Below are 16,327 nucleotides of genomic sequence, written 5' to 3' on the forward strand. Positions count from 1 at the left end.
GTATATATGAAGTGCAGGATTCGTTATAATTGTCATAGTGAATTAGTAAATACCATAATTTAAATTAATTAAAAAAAGGAAATCTATTTGAATGCATGAAATTGTATTGCAACATACAAATAGATATTGCAAATTTAATCCACAGTAAAGGAATATTGTAGGCAGAAAGAAAGCTTGGCTGATCAGTGTTGGGTCATGCGTGATGTTTGGTTCAGATAGTTCATTGCATTGTCAGGAATCTAATAACTTTTTGCAGTAATGGAATATATTCCTTGGCAGAATAATTTTTTGACGCTAACAATAAGTTGATCATGTATTTAATTGAGCATTACATATGTAAGTGGATATTCGTCCACCATAAAAATACAACGAAAATATATTGTACCAAGGGAAAATCTTCTCAACTCCATTACTATCAAAGATTACAACAGCAAAACTTGTCTCTGATTCTGGAACGAAGACAAGGGTGTCATTATGCTGTAGATGATGGTCTAGTACAAAGTTTCTCCAATTTCATTTGAGCCGGTTGCCTTTTATTCCAACTTCAGTGATCTTGTGGCCAGTTTTTAGAACTATGGTTGGAGTTCTCTCACCGTTTAGAAAGTGATCAACAAACCGAGGGAGTTTCTAGACATAAGAAAATGTAAGCAAGTTTATAAAGAAGGGTATATTATTCTGCTGGATGAAACTTGCCTACAAATGTTGGGCAGGAAATATCATTACCAAGGAACTTGGATATGCTGAGTCGAACGGTTGATAAAAGCATATTGAATTGGACAATTCTTGAGAGAAAGCTGGGCTCAGTGATGAGGAAACAATTTGTTGATGCAGCGATAAAAAGGTAGGATCTGCTAAGACGAAAGGATGATAGTGTAAGATATACTAAGTGGTACATATAGAATTTTAAGTTACAAAGGTAAATATAATTTGTGAACCTATACTGCTTTGCTGATGCAAAAGATTTGGTAGGGAAACTGTCCATCGGAGATAAACTTGTTTTTTCAGCTCACAGAAATGAATAATATCAAAAATTAGATCTCCAGCATGTCGAAGCAACAACATATCATGTTCTTTGGTAATGTTCTGGTGATAATATTCCAGCCACCCTTCTTCAAAGCAGTCATTTCTAACTGAGATGGTCCATCTGTGCAATCCATGTCTGAACGTGATGGTGTTGTCATCATGCTGTCTGAGCAATATTTGAAATGCAAGAGGCAAAGGCTGTATGTTGCATAAAAAGGGAGCTGATGCTTAAACACAAATTGAAGAATAGACCATAAGAAAGCTTTTCCAATGCTGACGAATATTATTACCTGTCCTCTGTTCTTGCATCTGATAAAAAAGCAATATGTTTGTGGAGCATTGCCTGTGATGTGAGACGAATCCACAGAAACAGTAGATGTTTCGGCCATGAAGGCTCTATTGTTTAAGAAGCAAAAGCGAAAAATGTATGACTGATAGCAGTTGGTGAATGTAGTTGTATAAGTTTTAGCTATGAATGCATAACAAAAGACATTAGTAGGAAAAACCTGTTGGTGAAGTCAGGGAGAAATCTGCTCTTTGATGTGTTAAGTTAAGAAAGCAAATACATGCACATATAAAGAATGAAGGGAAGATGGAACAGGTTTATATATTTATACTACTAAGTAACGACTGTTTATTACAGCACAACAAATATAATAGGTTTGTGTTGGATCAATAGCTTAGGAGCTGAGGATGCTCATGCAATGACAAGTATACATTATAATTGATAGTATATCCATTATATCTATTGAATAATTAATGGAGAACTAGATAACTTTAGAGTAAAATTGTGATTGTTATGTTCTGCTGTAACTAGAGAGCAACGAGCATGTAATTGAAATGTAAAGATTGAATAGGTGAAAAAAGGTAAATGGCAGTAAAATGTCTAGTCAGAAAATCAGCAGAACAAGACATAAAAGTTTTTTAATTTTAGCTGTAAGTTCCAAGAAAGGGAATCAAGCACTGGCAGCATAGTTCCCCTGGTAAAATAAAATACCAAATAAAATAAAGGTGAAAAGAAAGGGATCAAGCATAGGTAGCATGGCTTCTCCAGCAGAACAGAGTGCTGAACAAAATCTAATTGATAACAACGTGCAATAGTGCTAACTATTCGTCGTTATCAATACAAAAGTAAGTAACAGCAATCTAAATGAGCTTTGCCTTCTTCTTGGAGCTTTCAGTGGCACTGTGGGAACCACTATTGCTTTCATCAGCTAACAGCTCAAGTTTTTCAGTTAGACATTGTCTAGCCTTTGAAGCTGGTTTGGTTTCTTTAACAGGTGCAGATTCTGTAGTAAAATCAATTTTGTTAAGAAAGGCAAAATAGTAAGAAACAATGATAAATAAACATTTATTCAATTGTTTAATATAAGTAGAAGAAGAAAGGATTTTTTGAACTGGTGTTTATGAACAATTATTTCTGCTTTGAGAAGGAAATAAAGGCTTTGTTGATGGATTGGTACTGTACAAGATTACTGCTCAGTTGGCGATACCTGAAGTGTTGGTGGTAGCAGTGTCAGCCTGGAGATCGATTAATAAAGTATCACTTTTGCATTGAGTTGGCGATTGAACAACATTAGTATCGAGAACCTCAGAGTAGTAGATAATTGTATAACGCTGCTTTGCATCAGCCATTTGAGTTTGCACTGGTTTTATGTGCACCAGAAACCACTTTGACTCCAGCTCCTTATGGACAGCCTCAAGAGGGAGTTCAATGTTCTATGAAAAGAAAACATGGAGGAAAAAAATAAGGAAATGAATAAGGATTATATGCACAATAAGATGGCTACTGCAATAAGAATTAAATGAAAATAATAATAATTTGACAGTCATTTTTTTAAAGGAGAACATGCCTGCTTAAAATGGTCCATTATTTCAAAAGCAGTGAAGGTTAGCAGCTTTTCTGCTTGTTCTCCAAACACAGAAGCTGTGATGGCACCAGTATGATCACATAAATCGATATCAATGATTGCTGCAAGTAGGTTGGTATTTCTCATCGCCCTGTGATAGACGAGATGGAAATAGTAATGGAAACAATTGATTATAGATGATCAATTGGTTACATGACATAAATAATTATTCAATACTAGTTCTTTAATTCTCTTGCTTCCTGTACAGGAGGGTCAACAAGGATCGCCGAATCAAACCATGTCGACAGCGCAACTCCTATAGGATTAAGAATGATGATACGTTGGCAAGGCTGGTGTATTAGTTTTTTCATGGAAATGGGAATTAAAACGAAGATGTACAGATGCAGAATTACCATTATAGTTGCTAACTTTCAGCCTGCGACATATGATGACAGGGTAGTTGTGTATGTCAGATAATATCTGTTGGCCTTCATTCTTGATGAAATCGTCCCACATGGAAAGCATGACAGTTTGCGATCTAAAACGAAGACAATAAGCAGCTGTTAAGATAGATAAGACATATAAAAAACAATGAAAATGGAGCTAAGTAAAAGTTTGAAGAGCAGTAGAAAGGGAAGGATACTGTTTATTGACAAGGACGAATTTCTGAACAACAGATTCTTTGAAATTTTTATTAATGATCCTGCTGTCCTGTGCTTCAATAACAATTCCAAGAACATCTGTCAAAGGGAAACGTTCTTGTAAAAGCTGTTCTAAGTCGAAATTCATGATATATGTGTAATATACTACATACATACCCACAGATTTATCCTTATGATCCATGTACTGTGCCAAGTCTGTGAATTGAGTGCAGTTAAATTTGACAGGCATTATATCTTCGTCATCAGCATCCTCTTCAATGACAGTTTTACTAGTGAGCATCCACTGTATTGTGAGTTCAGCTGTTTGATATTTTGGGTGGATTGGTCTAACCACAGCATTCGCTATTCTGTATTTTTTGTAGACCTGCAAGATTGGTCCGACCCTAGCAATGTCATGGTTGAAAATAATGCCTTCAACTTTTGATCCCTGTTGCATAAAGAAAAATGTTCAAGAATCAATCAGTCGTGAATACGAATAGAATATCAACAGAAATTTTAAATACAGAGGTTGTATCTATCTACCTCTGCATCAACAAAAATAAATTTTTGCTTCTTTGTTGGCGTCGACAGTGATTGGGTAACTTGCTGTTTTTCCTGAATAATAACTTTGCATGACCAGTCTTGCATATCAGGTACAATTTCTTTTATGGATAAGAGCTTGTCCATGCTGAATGGAAAACAATAAAGGAAATATCTATCAAATGTGAGTATGAATAGAGAATTGCATTGCAGGTATTATAACAACTAAATAATAATCATGGAGAACAAACCTTAACTTTAAATAACTGTAACATGCAGTGCTAGTGTTCAGTTAGCTGAAGTATTTCCTGAAATACTACATTTCTAGTCTTGCAATCTATTTTTATACCATCAAAAGTTCCAGGCAGAATAAGAACTTTAAGTGCTGCAGAAGTTTTAACTCTAGATAAAGCAACATATAGTTGGCCGTGAGAAAAAACTGGTTCGCGAAGGTAGATTCCAACATAATCTAGTGTTTGCCCTTGGGATTTGTTGATTGTCAAGGCAAAACAAACACGAATAGGAAACTGTGTTCTTATAAATGGCAGGCCATTTTTGTCATCATCAGACACTTGTAAAGGAATTTTAGGGAAGAAAATTCTCTTTCCTTGATGCTGACCAAAAGCAATTTCTGCACAGATAGTATTCTGCCTCAGCTCTCTACAAATGAGTCGTGTACCATTGCACAATCCTTCTGTAGGGTTCAGGTTTCTTATAAGCATGATTGGACAATTTTCTTTGAGCAGTAGCTTGTGAGGAGGAAGGCCTTTTGGATTTTGAGAATTCAAGAAATCTTCATAGTCTCCTTGATGTCGTGGATCAACGGTTCTATCAGAACTGACATAGACATGAAGATTTCCCGAAAATCTTCTGATCATTAGGTCATTTATTTCATCCACTGAGCTATTTTTTGGAGCAAGGACACATCTATTGATCATACCATAAGGATCTTTTGAATACATAGTTAAATCCGGAAAAACAGATTGAAGCAACCTGTTTGTAAGAAAGCTGAGTAAGAATATATAAATATTCAACTACAGAGGAATGACCAGATAAAAGCAGGACTTGGAAGGGAAAATTCTTTAACCTGTTCAAAGATTCTTCTTTTTCAGTATAAGGAATGACCATCTCAGAAGGTAAAGTTATTTCACCATGCCTATCAACAGCTTCTCTTCCTTCTCCTATTCTCAATAGGAGTTCTGAGAATGCTGGATCTAAGATGGCTCGCATATTTTGTACCAGCTGGAGCTTTTGCATGGAAGACCACAAATGAGAGCTAGGAAGACTAGATTCTATAAGAACCTGTTTTGTAGCCTGTCTGATAACTGGCAAAGTTTGACGAAAATCGCCACCGAAAACAACTATTTTTCCTCCAAATGGATCGTCACAGTCCATTATATCTCTAAGCAAACCATCAAAGGCTTCAACAGTTTCTCGTTTGGCCATTGAAGCCTCGTCCCACAAGATTAACCTTGATTGAAAAAGTAATCTTGCAATACTGCCCTGTTTACTAATCTGGCAGGTTTTATTTCTAGAAAAATCTAACGGTATGTTAAATCTAGAGTGGGCTGTTCTTCCTCCTGGAAGAATAGAGGCTGCAACACCTGACGTTGCAACCGCAATGGCAATGTGGCCTTGGGATCTCAAAGTAGCTAGAAGAGACCTATATAGGAAGGTCTTGCCAGTTCCTCCAGGGCCATCAATAAAAAAACTTTGGCCAACAGGAGAGAAAACTGACTGGAGAATTAAATCATAGGCATGCCGTTGTTCAACATTCAATCTAAAAGGCATTAGAAGATCCTCTGCCAGAACTTCAATATTCCTCTCACATTCAATTTCCTTTGTTAGCTGATCAGAGTGAACATCTGCTGAAGTGTTTACAGCTAAGTGGTAGCCAGCAAAGCTTTTACCCATTTGTTCGACCATTTTTTTAATTTCCTGTAGGACCTTATTTCTAATTTCTTCAGCCGTATAAAAACAAAGATGTTGGGATCGCTGGTAATCTGCAGAGAGATCTAGCTGAAATTTGTCCCAAAGAAACTTAGGATCCGCTGGAGCACAACGAACAAGAATAGTAGCAAATAACAGTCTCAAAGAGGGTGGCATTTGGAAAACAACTGCTTCTTCAAGAGTCTCTTGTATATATGTATCAGACTGTAAAAGTCCAAGGGCCAACGCAGCATCTCTAAAGCAATTCATTTTTTGGCTATTACTAGTTAACAGGTCATCAAATGACGTAGGTGCTCGAACATGAGTTAGCAGGAGTCTAAGGTAATATCTCTCTCCTTCACGAGGGCTGACCGTGACCAGCCTTCCAGCTTTTTTACGCTTTCTCTCAGTCCAAGTTTTAAATTTAAAAGACCAAACAAAATGTTCTGGAAATTCCCTATAAAAGCACTTCAACGTTTCAGCTTTTGCATTCGTTTTGTTCATCTTGAAGAACTCAGTTAACATGGTATTTGAGAAATCAATTTTCCTCAGTAGCTGCAAAAGGTCTGAGTTTTTGTTGAAAGTGATAAGCTGCTGCCCAGGTAGGTGAACTTGGAGAGTATAGACAGCTGGAGTCATCTCGTTTAGCCTAAATTCAAAGATGCGCCAAAAAGCCTCAGGAGGTGAAATCCATCTTCCCTGCTGGAATTCTTTAATTTCATCGACATCAGGACGGGAATCATCAGATATAATTTTGAAACTGATAAGATCGTGTCCTTTAAAGACGTACTTGTATAAATATTTAACCAGCTTCAAAGTAGAACAGATTTCTACATTCATGTGGCAATCAAACAAGGCTAAAAGATAAGGATTATAAGGAATGATCTATCTATTGTCAAGTTCAAACCTGCGGACAGTTATCTTTCTGCCATTATCCCTTCTCCTATAGTATGGATAGCTGTCTTCGGCATGAGTTGTATGTTCACAGAAGTTTTTTGGATAATGATTTTTACAGCTACCATTTTTCATACAAGGGCTATTCCTGCCCATTTCCCCGCAAGGTCCATGAACCATGTGCTTAAGAACAAGAGAATACAAATGAGGGAACTGCTTAGGATCAGGGAGCTCAGCAGAAACTATTCTATCGTATGACTCAGGATTAAGCAGCTTGAATTGTGGTCTCAAGATTAATAACAAGTGAGCATGAGGAAAGCCACGTTTCTGGAATTTAATAACGTAAACGCATGCAGCGACCTCTCCAAAAATTTTTCTGTCTAAAAGTTCAGCCTTGAGCATTTCAAATTTTGCCCTGAATACTCTAGACAAAAGATCTGGCCTATCTTGAGGTTTTTCCTTAAATTACAGATTATCTTGAATTTCTTTCCACATTGGATTACATGTCATGGTGAGGAAAATATCCGGCTTTCCATATTTTTGTACTAATGACATTGCATCAAGATATCTCCGCCTCATATCTCTTGGCCCACCGATAAAAGAAGCTGGTAATATCACTCTGCGACCAACTTTTGAGCCTTCACTCTGACCAATGGAAACACTATCCAATACTCCTGCAAGGATTTCTGTTCGAACGTCATTTTGCCTCTTGCGCTGAAAATCCAGTCGAGACGTTTCAATTTTTACATAGGAATCAACAGAAAATTGCTGCAGCAATCTAAGAGTATGCAATAGCATGGATTCATCATTTTTCCTTATCTGGAACCTATAGCAGTAATACTCTCTAGCTGATACAGTATGTTCATCCTGCTTTCCATGATCAGCAGCTATAGGAAATGAAAAACCGCTACATGTAAACAAAAGTTTATTTTGATAACCGTGGAACTGGGAAATTATAAAAGCTAGGAGATGTACTTGCCTCTCTTTTCTAAATCCATAAGTTGGGCTGGTTCCTGTATAGAAGAGGGATCAATGATAACCTCTTCATCACAGGAATAATCAGTTCGCTTTCTTTTATAGACTCGTTTATTTCCGTGGTGCTATCCAGATTCACCACGAGGAAATAAGAGAGGATACTGCAAAGGGTCATAACAAGCATAATAATGCTAGACCTTGTGAGCAGCATTTGAGTGGCTATAAACGAGAATATGCGCTTGCTTATCGACTGATTCATCATCATGTTCAGTCCATATAGCGGCAACTTGAGAAGTAGAAGGAAGATTATAGATACAATGGTCAAGGCCAGGAAAACAGTTAACACTACAACAAAAATGGTCTTTCCTGACATATCTATAAGGACACTTGCTGGTTTGTGCCATTATAAAACTTCTATCATGACACTAGTTATCAACTCAATAATATATACTCTAATTTTTTTATTTTATTTGATATAAAAATAATAATGTACCTTTAGACTCCCTATTATGACACTTACGAAAATGTGAGATACACCAAAAAAAATTAAAACACAAAACGACGTCGTTGGATTTTGGCGGAAAATTCCTTTGCCAAAACACTTAGTGAAATCTCAAAACTTCATTTTGCCTCCCAGTGAAATTTTGCTTCTTCTTTATCTCTAGCACAAAGTCTCTCTCTCGGCAAACTGTTTCTCAAAACTCTTGGCCAAAATTTTGCTTTCCCACAAAGTTTTTCCTGTTGAATCTCTCCGCAATCAAACTACCCTTGCTTTCCCATTGAAGGGATGTAATTCCATGATAAATTTTTGCCCTAAATTGATTTCTCTCGGTTGCCTAAATTTTTGCCCTCTGCCTCTCTCGGCCACTTTCCTCTCCTCTGCTCCCTACCTCTGCCGTCCCGTCGCCCCTACTCTTTCCCTCTCATCATCAGGTTTAGGTTCGTCAAAACCAGAAAATGGAACAACATGACATTGAAAAGGACGAGTTCGAATTCTCCAAAAACAACGAAGCCCTAATTTTTGGTCCCGCTTCTCAAATCTCGCGATTTCGCTATGTCGTCAACATCGGCTGCTGCAGCTTCTTCTTCATCCTCAACGGCGTCGTCTCAATTCACCTACACTACCGGCACGTACTTTCCGACTCCGTTTCACCTACAACAGCCGCAAACCTATGTGGCTGCTGCCGCTGCCGCTTCAATTTTGCAATTTCCTGCTCCTCCTCCTGCGGTTCCCCACGTTTATCCTGCTCCCGCTACAGTCCCTACCGTGTACTCCCTCCCTCAGTATCAACAAGTACGAACTTTTCTATATCCAATCATGAAGCCACGTTGTTTTTTTATATGAATTTTGGATGGAATATTTTTGGAGAGATTTAGGGCAGTGATTTCGGCTCTTTTTCCTCTTCCCCTGACTTTTGAATTCCCTTGTCAGCAGCTATGATGAGAAACAATTGATCTTTTTAATTATTGGTAGGAGTCGAGATATGTATACCATTGTTGTCTATGTGAGTGGAGGAACCAGGAAGTCCAATTTTTCGGTAAAATACCCGGTCTGTTCATTTATATATATGGCTTAATTCATTTAGGAAGAACTTCCTAAATTGATTTAGGAAGTTGAATTTAGGCATTAGAAGAACTTTAGGTTAATGTTTTTCTTCTAAAATTATTGACCTTCTTTATTGTTGAGGTGTGATTATTTACTTAAGTTGATATGATAATGGTGGAGATTTTAGTTTTTAGAAAAGAGGGAGGGGGGGCAATGTAGAAGGTGAAGGGGATTTCACAAATTTTAGGGTGCAAAGGTGGGCCAAATAAAATATTGGGAAAACTTGTCGCGTGGTACCTGATATTATTGTGGAAGTTTGGTGACCCAGGGGTTTTGTATGTGTGGGCAAGAGTTCTTTTTTTTTGGGAGGGGGGGGGGTTTATATTTGCATCTTAATTTAGGTATAAGTATAGTTTGAGGAAGAGGAATGATGGCAATATTTAAAGTTAAACCAGTCAGTTCTTAATATCTGAAGTTTTGGTGGACAGGCCCAGCAATTATTTCAGAGGGATGCACAAACAATAACACTTGAAGCGCTAGAGAGTGTGAAAGCTGCGCTTGCAAGTAGTGAGATTGAGCACAAGGCCGAGACTAAGAAGAAAGCAGTACCTCGTAAGGCAGCAGGGCAGGCATGGGAGGATCCTACACTTGCAGATTGGCCAGAGAGTGAGTTTCATGTACTCTACTCCTTGTGTGGTTGCATTCATCATTTTTTATGACAATTTTCGCCTGTCTTAATTCCTTCACTGATCTTGTTTTTGCTAGTATTAATGCCTTCAGTATTACTGTTTGTGTTGTGCAGATGATTCTCGTTTGTTCTGTGGTGATCTTGGTAATGAGGTGAATGATGATGTTCTATCCAAAGCATTTTCAAGATTTCCATCTTTTAACATGGCCAGGGTGAGTTATTTGAACTCGTCCACTTTTTATATGTCTCAACCTTCTCTTGTTCGAATTATCGAAACTTTAATTTGTCTCCTTGTCGTGGTTGCCTTTGGTGAGGTTCTGACCTGATTTTGCATGATCCCTTAATCTGATTTCGAAGAAGTGCTTTGATCTGATGTACGAGTTTAAAACTTTGAACTTGGACAACATCTATGGTTATGTTTGTGTGAAATAAGATTAAATTTTGCTAGCATATGATTCTTTAGCTTAAGGGATGCTTGGTATCGAACACTGTTCTGGCTGATCATACTGGTGCTTCTACCATTATTTTTATAAAAGAGAGAAATTTAAGAATCTCTCATGCCTCTGAGCTCTTGAATCTGTGCACTTTTGTGTCTGCATCCACACTCGTCCCTTTTGTCGTGACAAATGCCCCTTGTAGTTAGTCAAACATAATATATATTATCTGATGTTTAAAGGAGAATGATTAATCTGCTTAGTCATACTGTCTTTTGTTCAGTGCATTACTTGACAGTGTTGGTACTGTGATCACTACTATATGTAATGTTGCCTGGACGACGAGCTTTAGTTTCAGCTTGTTGACAATGTTGGCTGTTCAGGCACCAGTTAGTGATTGGGAGTACAATGCTACGCTCCCCAAAACTGCTTCAATGATTGATTTGGCTTCAAAAATAATGATGACTTGTTTAGCACTGACTTAAGTGAGGACCAGTTGAGACAGAGACTTGGACACATGTCCCACACACCTTGTCAAGTAGGAAATTGCAGTACATAGTTATGTCCAATATCTATAATTTTTTCCATCGCATTTGATAGACCAAAGGCTATATTTCTAGCATGACATGATTTCTAGTAGGTTGAATTGCTTGAACGCAAACTATTTCCTGGGGTGTTATTATATTATTATTGTTGCAATTTTTTTCCTATCATTTTCCAATCTCAAATGCTCAAGAATTGGAAAAAAAAATTCTGTTTCCCCAGATCACTGTATACACTTTTCTTCATCCCTTCAATTTCTCGGCTGTTTTCTCTTCTTCTGAAGGATTGGCACTAACCTCTACTAAAGCATAGCCGGACTGCTCCACCTAGAGATGGCTGAAGGAAGTGGAAATGAGGAGACAACTCTTGAGCATACATTAACATGGGCAGTGGTAGTTGTTTGTTTCATCTTGATGAGCCCAAACAATGTACTATATATATACTATACCTCTCGCGGATCGTTGCTAATATTGTACAATTACGTTACCTGACTTTTAGCATTTCTTTCAACTTGTTAGGGATGAGAGTCTTTTTGTTTGTGCACAAGAAAGTCTTTCAAGTTATTGTAAATGAGAATCTTTCGGTACTTTATTGGGATTTTAATACTTGCTTTGAGCACTTGTTTGCGATTTTAGTACTTGCTATGTTTGTACTTGTTATTGACTTTTAATTCAATGAATTATATTTGAGTATCGACTTCTTCTTTTAAATTGCTATATGCATTCTGCTCTTTGAGATAATTTTACAAGTCCCTTGGGATTCTGGTTGATGGAATGTACAGCAGGGAGGACTAATTGCAGGTTGCTTCCATATAAAAAAAAATAGGGGAAAAAGTCCTGGCAATTAAAAGTGTCAGCATAGCTTAACTTCGAAAAACACTAATGACAAATGGGCATGTCGTCCAAAGCAGTGTAAATTCACATGGCTACGTGTCCTTAAAGTCATATATTAAGACAACTAAAGATGCCTTCATAAATTGGATATACTACTGATCCGCTACTGATGTTCTAATGCTATACGGACACTTTCGATTATCACAAAAAAAAGTTTTTGTTGGCAGAGGGAATGCTATAGCAGCATGGTTTTCCTGACACGTTTGAATGTTGCTAAAGATTTGAGGCTATCCCCACATTGGAAGGGACAACACTCGCCCTAGGTGTGAGGATAGATAAAATGTCAGGTTAAATTGTCTATACTGACACTTTTAAATGCCGCTAAAGGCCATTTTTGTTGTAGTGTAAGCACAATATTATGCTTTTCAAGATCTGGAACATCCCTTAGATCCTTAAAGAATCTAGCATAAGGATTATGAGAAAGTATGTCCATCAGAAGCTTTAAAGTGCTCTGACGTAACTTATCAGAAGCAACGACTCGCTTGGTCAATTCTTCATCGGTATCAAAAAAGTAGAGATGGATCCCACAAGGCTTATGATCAGGCTGTGACAAACTGTTTAGAAAATGATAAACCTGTCCCTGAACACGAAAGGTATACACTCCCATTGCATTCCTTGTCAATTCTGGGTCATACTTTGCAGCAAATGAGGTGAAGGACAAGTTATTGTTATAAGTACGAGACAATCTTCTAAAATGCTCGCATTCTTCATCATTTCCTATAAATAAACGCTTTAGAGCATAAGGCATTGCAGGAGCAACAATAGAAATTTCTCCTTGGGAACAACAAAAGCTAGGGGGTTCCAAATGAAATCTTTTAGCTCCACAATATTGACAATCAGGAGCATCAGGCAGCAATAAAGATTCTTTAGGAATTTCATCAATCTTAGATTTTTTTGAGCGACGGCATCTAGTAACTGGCCCTGCAGTTTAGGTTATGTGATGGGAACGATGTTGATAAGGAAAGCTGAAAGAAGTATAATATGAAGGGAATATGGGGAAAAAGTTGAGAAATAAGACAAACAAACAAAGGGCAACCTGATTGCCTCCTCCTTGTCAATATAACGTTTGAATGATCGCTTGTAGTAGCTGGAAGAGCAACAGCACAATCAGATGATTTGCTGGTCCCGTTTGTGTTGCCTGGCAAATGGTTGTATTATTCTAAGAAAGTAACTGTTTGCTCTTAAAGTGACAGGACATCTACAATTATACAATCATGAATTCTAATAAGCTGAAAATAGCACACAGGATTGTCTTAGATGGGGGTAATTAATTTTTTTTAAAAGGTAGAGGTTGAACACTGAAAGAAAGGAAAAAGAATTAGGAAAGTGAACGAATAATATGTATAGGCTGAGCAGGTCTAAAAGAATCAGTTTCGAATGTAACAGGAGAAGACACATCATGCTCACATAAGTGGTCTAAGGACGAAGTAGCAGAAGAGGTAAGGAATCTAAAATTTGACCTATCAATAGGTTTAAAGATGCTAGTCAAACCTTCAGCGGGAGGATGGCAGGATTGTTCATTTTCATTAAGGCCTGCAACTGTAGCTTGTGAAAAGGGGGATGCTGCTGCAGACAGATGACGGAGATGCTTCTGCTTAGAATAGTGGTTATGAGGTAAACAATGGGAAGGGAGAAGGTCGTTCTTTTTTCTTTTCTGAGAACGATTCTGCGCAGAACATTTCCTACAGGGGACTATGTTGCTGCACGAAGCTGCAGCAATGCAGAGATATAGATGGTCTTATATATATAGGAATAGCAGACAAAAGATGACGATATCAGGAGCGAAAAGGAAACATAGCGAAAAAGATTCCCAAGTGCTGCAATACCTGTACCGTGACAGATGTTCATAGATGGAAGATTGAATGCAGCAGAAGAAGAAACACAGTTCCTGGAAAGGAAATTTGAAGCCGTTGAATTGAGAGAGCTAAGGGGATGAAAGTTTAAGGTCTTAACAGCGTTAGAGGTGACACGGGCATTTTCATTAAGAGCATCAAGAGTTTGTTGATTCTGGTTGGAGCTTCTAACAATGCTATCTGAAGGGTGATCCAGTGTTTCAAACCGGAAATTGCTATGGGTCAGGTCAGAAGGCTGAACAGTAGCTGAATGATGAGGAGAGAAAAAGGCTTGCTCTTTCATCTTTGTAGCACTAGAAACTGGTTGATGTTGGCTAGGGTGAACTGTACCACCCAGGAGAATTGCTGCAAAGTGAACAAATAGATGGCCTAACTTGTATCAGAGAAGTGCAGAGAGAACGAAGACAGGAAAAGATGCCAACACGGGAAAAACAATTAAAGAGCTAAATGGCTCCGGGGCAGACAGCTAGTCTAGGACCACGGCATTTATACCTTCTGGAACAAAATTACACTGTACTAAATGCGGGAAAATAGAAGAGGAAGCAGCTCCACTGGATAGGCACAGGGAGGCAGCTATAGCGGTAGACATATAGTTCAACGATTCTTTAGGCGCAGCAGGATGATGATCAGCAATCTGATTGTGACCACCTGCTAGCTTATCATTACGTGCAGGAGCAGAATCAGAGAAACAAACACCAGTTTCAACATGCCCGAACGGGACCTTACGAAGATAAGAGCGCGATGGTTTCTCCTTTTTCTTAAGAAGCCTGGCCTCACACCTCCGGCGCGAAAGGGCAGCCTTATCATCGGAAGACATTTCCGCGTAACGCTTGCGGCGCAAAGCATTTCTATCCATCTCACTAAAAGAGCTAAGAAGGAACAGGCTGAATATAATAAATTTGCGCGAACCGACAGTAAGTATAAAAGAACATAGCAGAATCCAAACTAAAGAAGACGACAAACGCGTGTGGTTCTAAAGTATGAAATAACCAGGAAGGGGGGAAAAACAGCCATATACATAGTCGACAAAAATGGAGCTATAACTAAACAAAGACAACTATATACACAGTGTGACGTAATACACTATTAAATAACTCATCTTTATATCCTGAAGCTAATCTTCAAGATCTATCCCCTAGAAGAAAATGGTCAGTTGGAACCCTACATTTGTTACTCTATTGTAGGGCTTAGTGCGAAGTTTATGACAGCAAAAGAGAACATACCAATTAGCAAAGATATGTGGTATTCACCTGAGATGAATGAGCCATAAATGGCCAAGATAGGAAATGTACAGATAAGGCTATTTAAATCGAAGGTACAAGACAAATTCAAGATTTACAGATTGGGTTCTGAGTAAAAAATTAGAGGCATCTCTAATTGGGCAAATATCACTGCAAGACATTTCCACGTAATTCGTTCAGCGCAGCGCATTTGTAGCCATCTCACTAAAACAGCTAAGAAGGAACAGTCCAAAAGCTAAGAAGAAATAGTCCAAATATAATGGATTTGCGGGAAATTACAGTAAGTACAAAAGAACATAGTAGGATCAAAATTAAAGAAGACAACAAACGCACATTCTTGTAAATAATAGAATATAAAAAATTATATAACGAAACGATGATAACATGCATGGACAGCATCTACACTGCAAGAACGTAGCAAGGGAAAGCAATAAAGCAAGCATGCGTATTGTGAAGAAGGCATGCATGTTGGGGAAAAGGCGTAAAGCGTGAAATGACCAAGAAGGCGAAAAAAACAGCGACTAACTGATGCAGGCACAAACAAACAAGCATCTAACCTGCAAGGGAATTTCTGCCAAAACACATAAGAGAAGATGAAGTCCATAGCAGGCTCCACGAAAGGATGAAAATGCGGCCAAATTCGACAAATAAGGACATCAAATAAAGCTGTAAAAGAGAAAACGACACCCACAGTAACATGAGATGCTAGAAAGGAAGGAAAAAAGCGGGATTTTTTTTCTTTGAAAAAAATGAACTCACCACAAAAGCAGAGGCATATATCGACCAGCATTTATCAGCAGGGGAAGGGGGGAAAAAAGAACAAAGTTAGTGGGAAAAATGAGCCTAGTTTCCACAGTTCATAAGCAACAATAGGAAAAAAGCATATAAACCGATAAATGAATGACTTACCGAGACAATATTGCTGGAGCAGGCGAATAGAAACGAAAGGCTCAAAAGAACAGACCAACAGGCAAATGAAAGAAAGCCAAACCAAGCTATAACTGAAACAATAGAATGGAGGAGGGAAAATGGTAACCGAAAGCGTAAAGCAACTACAAAGCATGATAACATCTGAAAAATCCAGAATACAAAGAATGGAGCAGGTTCAATGGCAGTACGGAGAAGGACGTTGGAAAGTATCAGAGTCAAAGAAGAGAGGCCTCTTTGAAAGTTTGCACAGTGGCTAAGCATTCTTTTGACATATATAACCCAACACAACAAAACTAAGTCAACTCACAAAAAAAGATTGTAAATAAACATGTAAATCAAGGGTAAAT

At 38.0% G+C, this 16,327-nt stretch overlaps 2 protein-coding genes across 2 annotated transcripts; one reads left to right on the top strand and one right to left on the bottom strand.

The window, feature by feature from the left end:
• Nucleotides 1-4,335: 4,335 nt before the first annotated feature.
• On the bottom strand, nt 4,336-8,256 carry LOC113755278. Its single transcript, XM_027299317.1, has 6 exons — nt 8,050-8,256; nt 7,857-7,977; nt 7,347-7,764; nt 6,891-7,124; nt 5,142-6,743; nt 4,336-5,047 (listed from the first exon to the last, which is right to left on the bottom strand). The coding sequence occupies exons 1-6, from the start codon at nt 8,254-8,256 to the stop codon at nt 4,336-4,338; spliced, it is 3,294 nt and encodes a 1,097-aa protein (XP_027155118.1).
• A 650-nt stretch (nt 8,257-8,906) lies between these two features.
• On the top strand, nt 8,907-11,390 carry LOC113755279 (RNA-binding protein 42-like). Its single transcript, XM_027299318.1, has 4 exons — nt 8,907-9,146; nt 9,887-10,064; nt 10,201-10,298; nt 11,286-11,390. Exons 1-4 carry the CDS (start codon nt 8,907-8,909, stop codon nt 11,373-11,375), a joined length of 606 nt encoding a protein of 201 aa, XP_027155119.1. The 3' UTR covers nt 11,376-11,390.
• The last annotated feature ends 4,937 nt before the right edge of the window (nt 11,391-16,327 follow it).

Source organism: Coffea eugenioides, unplaced genomic scaffold, assembly GCF_003713205.1.
Source record: "Coffea eugenioides isolate CCC68of unplaced genomic scaffold, Ceug_1.0 ScVebR1_1381;HRSCAF=2222, whole genome shotgun sequence".
In the NCBI taxonomy this organism is placed as follows: Eukaryota; Viridiplantae; Streptophyta; class Magnoliopsida; order Gentianales; family Rubiaceae; genus Coffea; species Coffea eugenioides.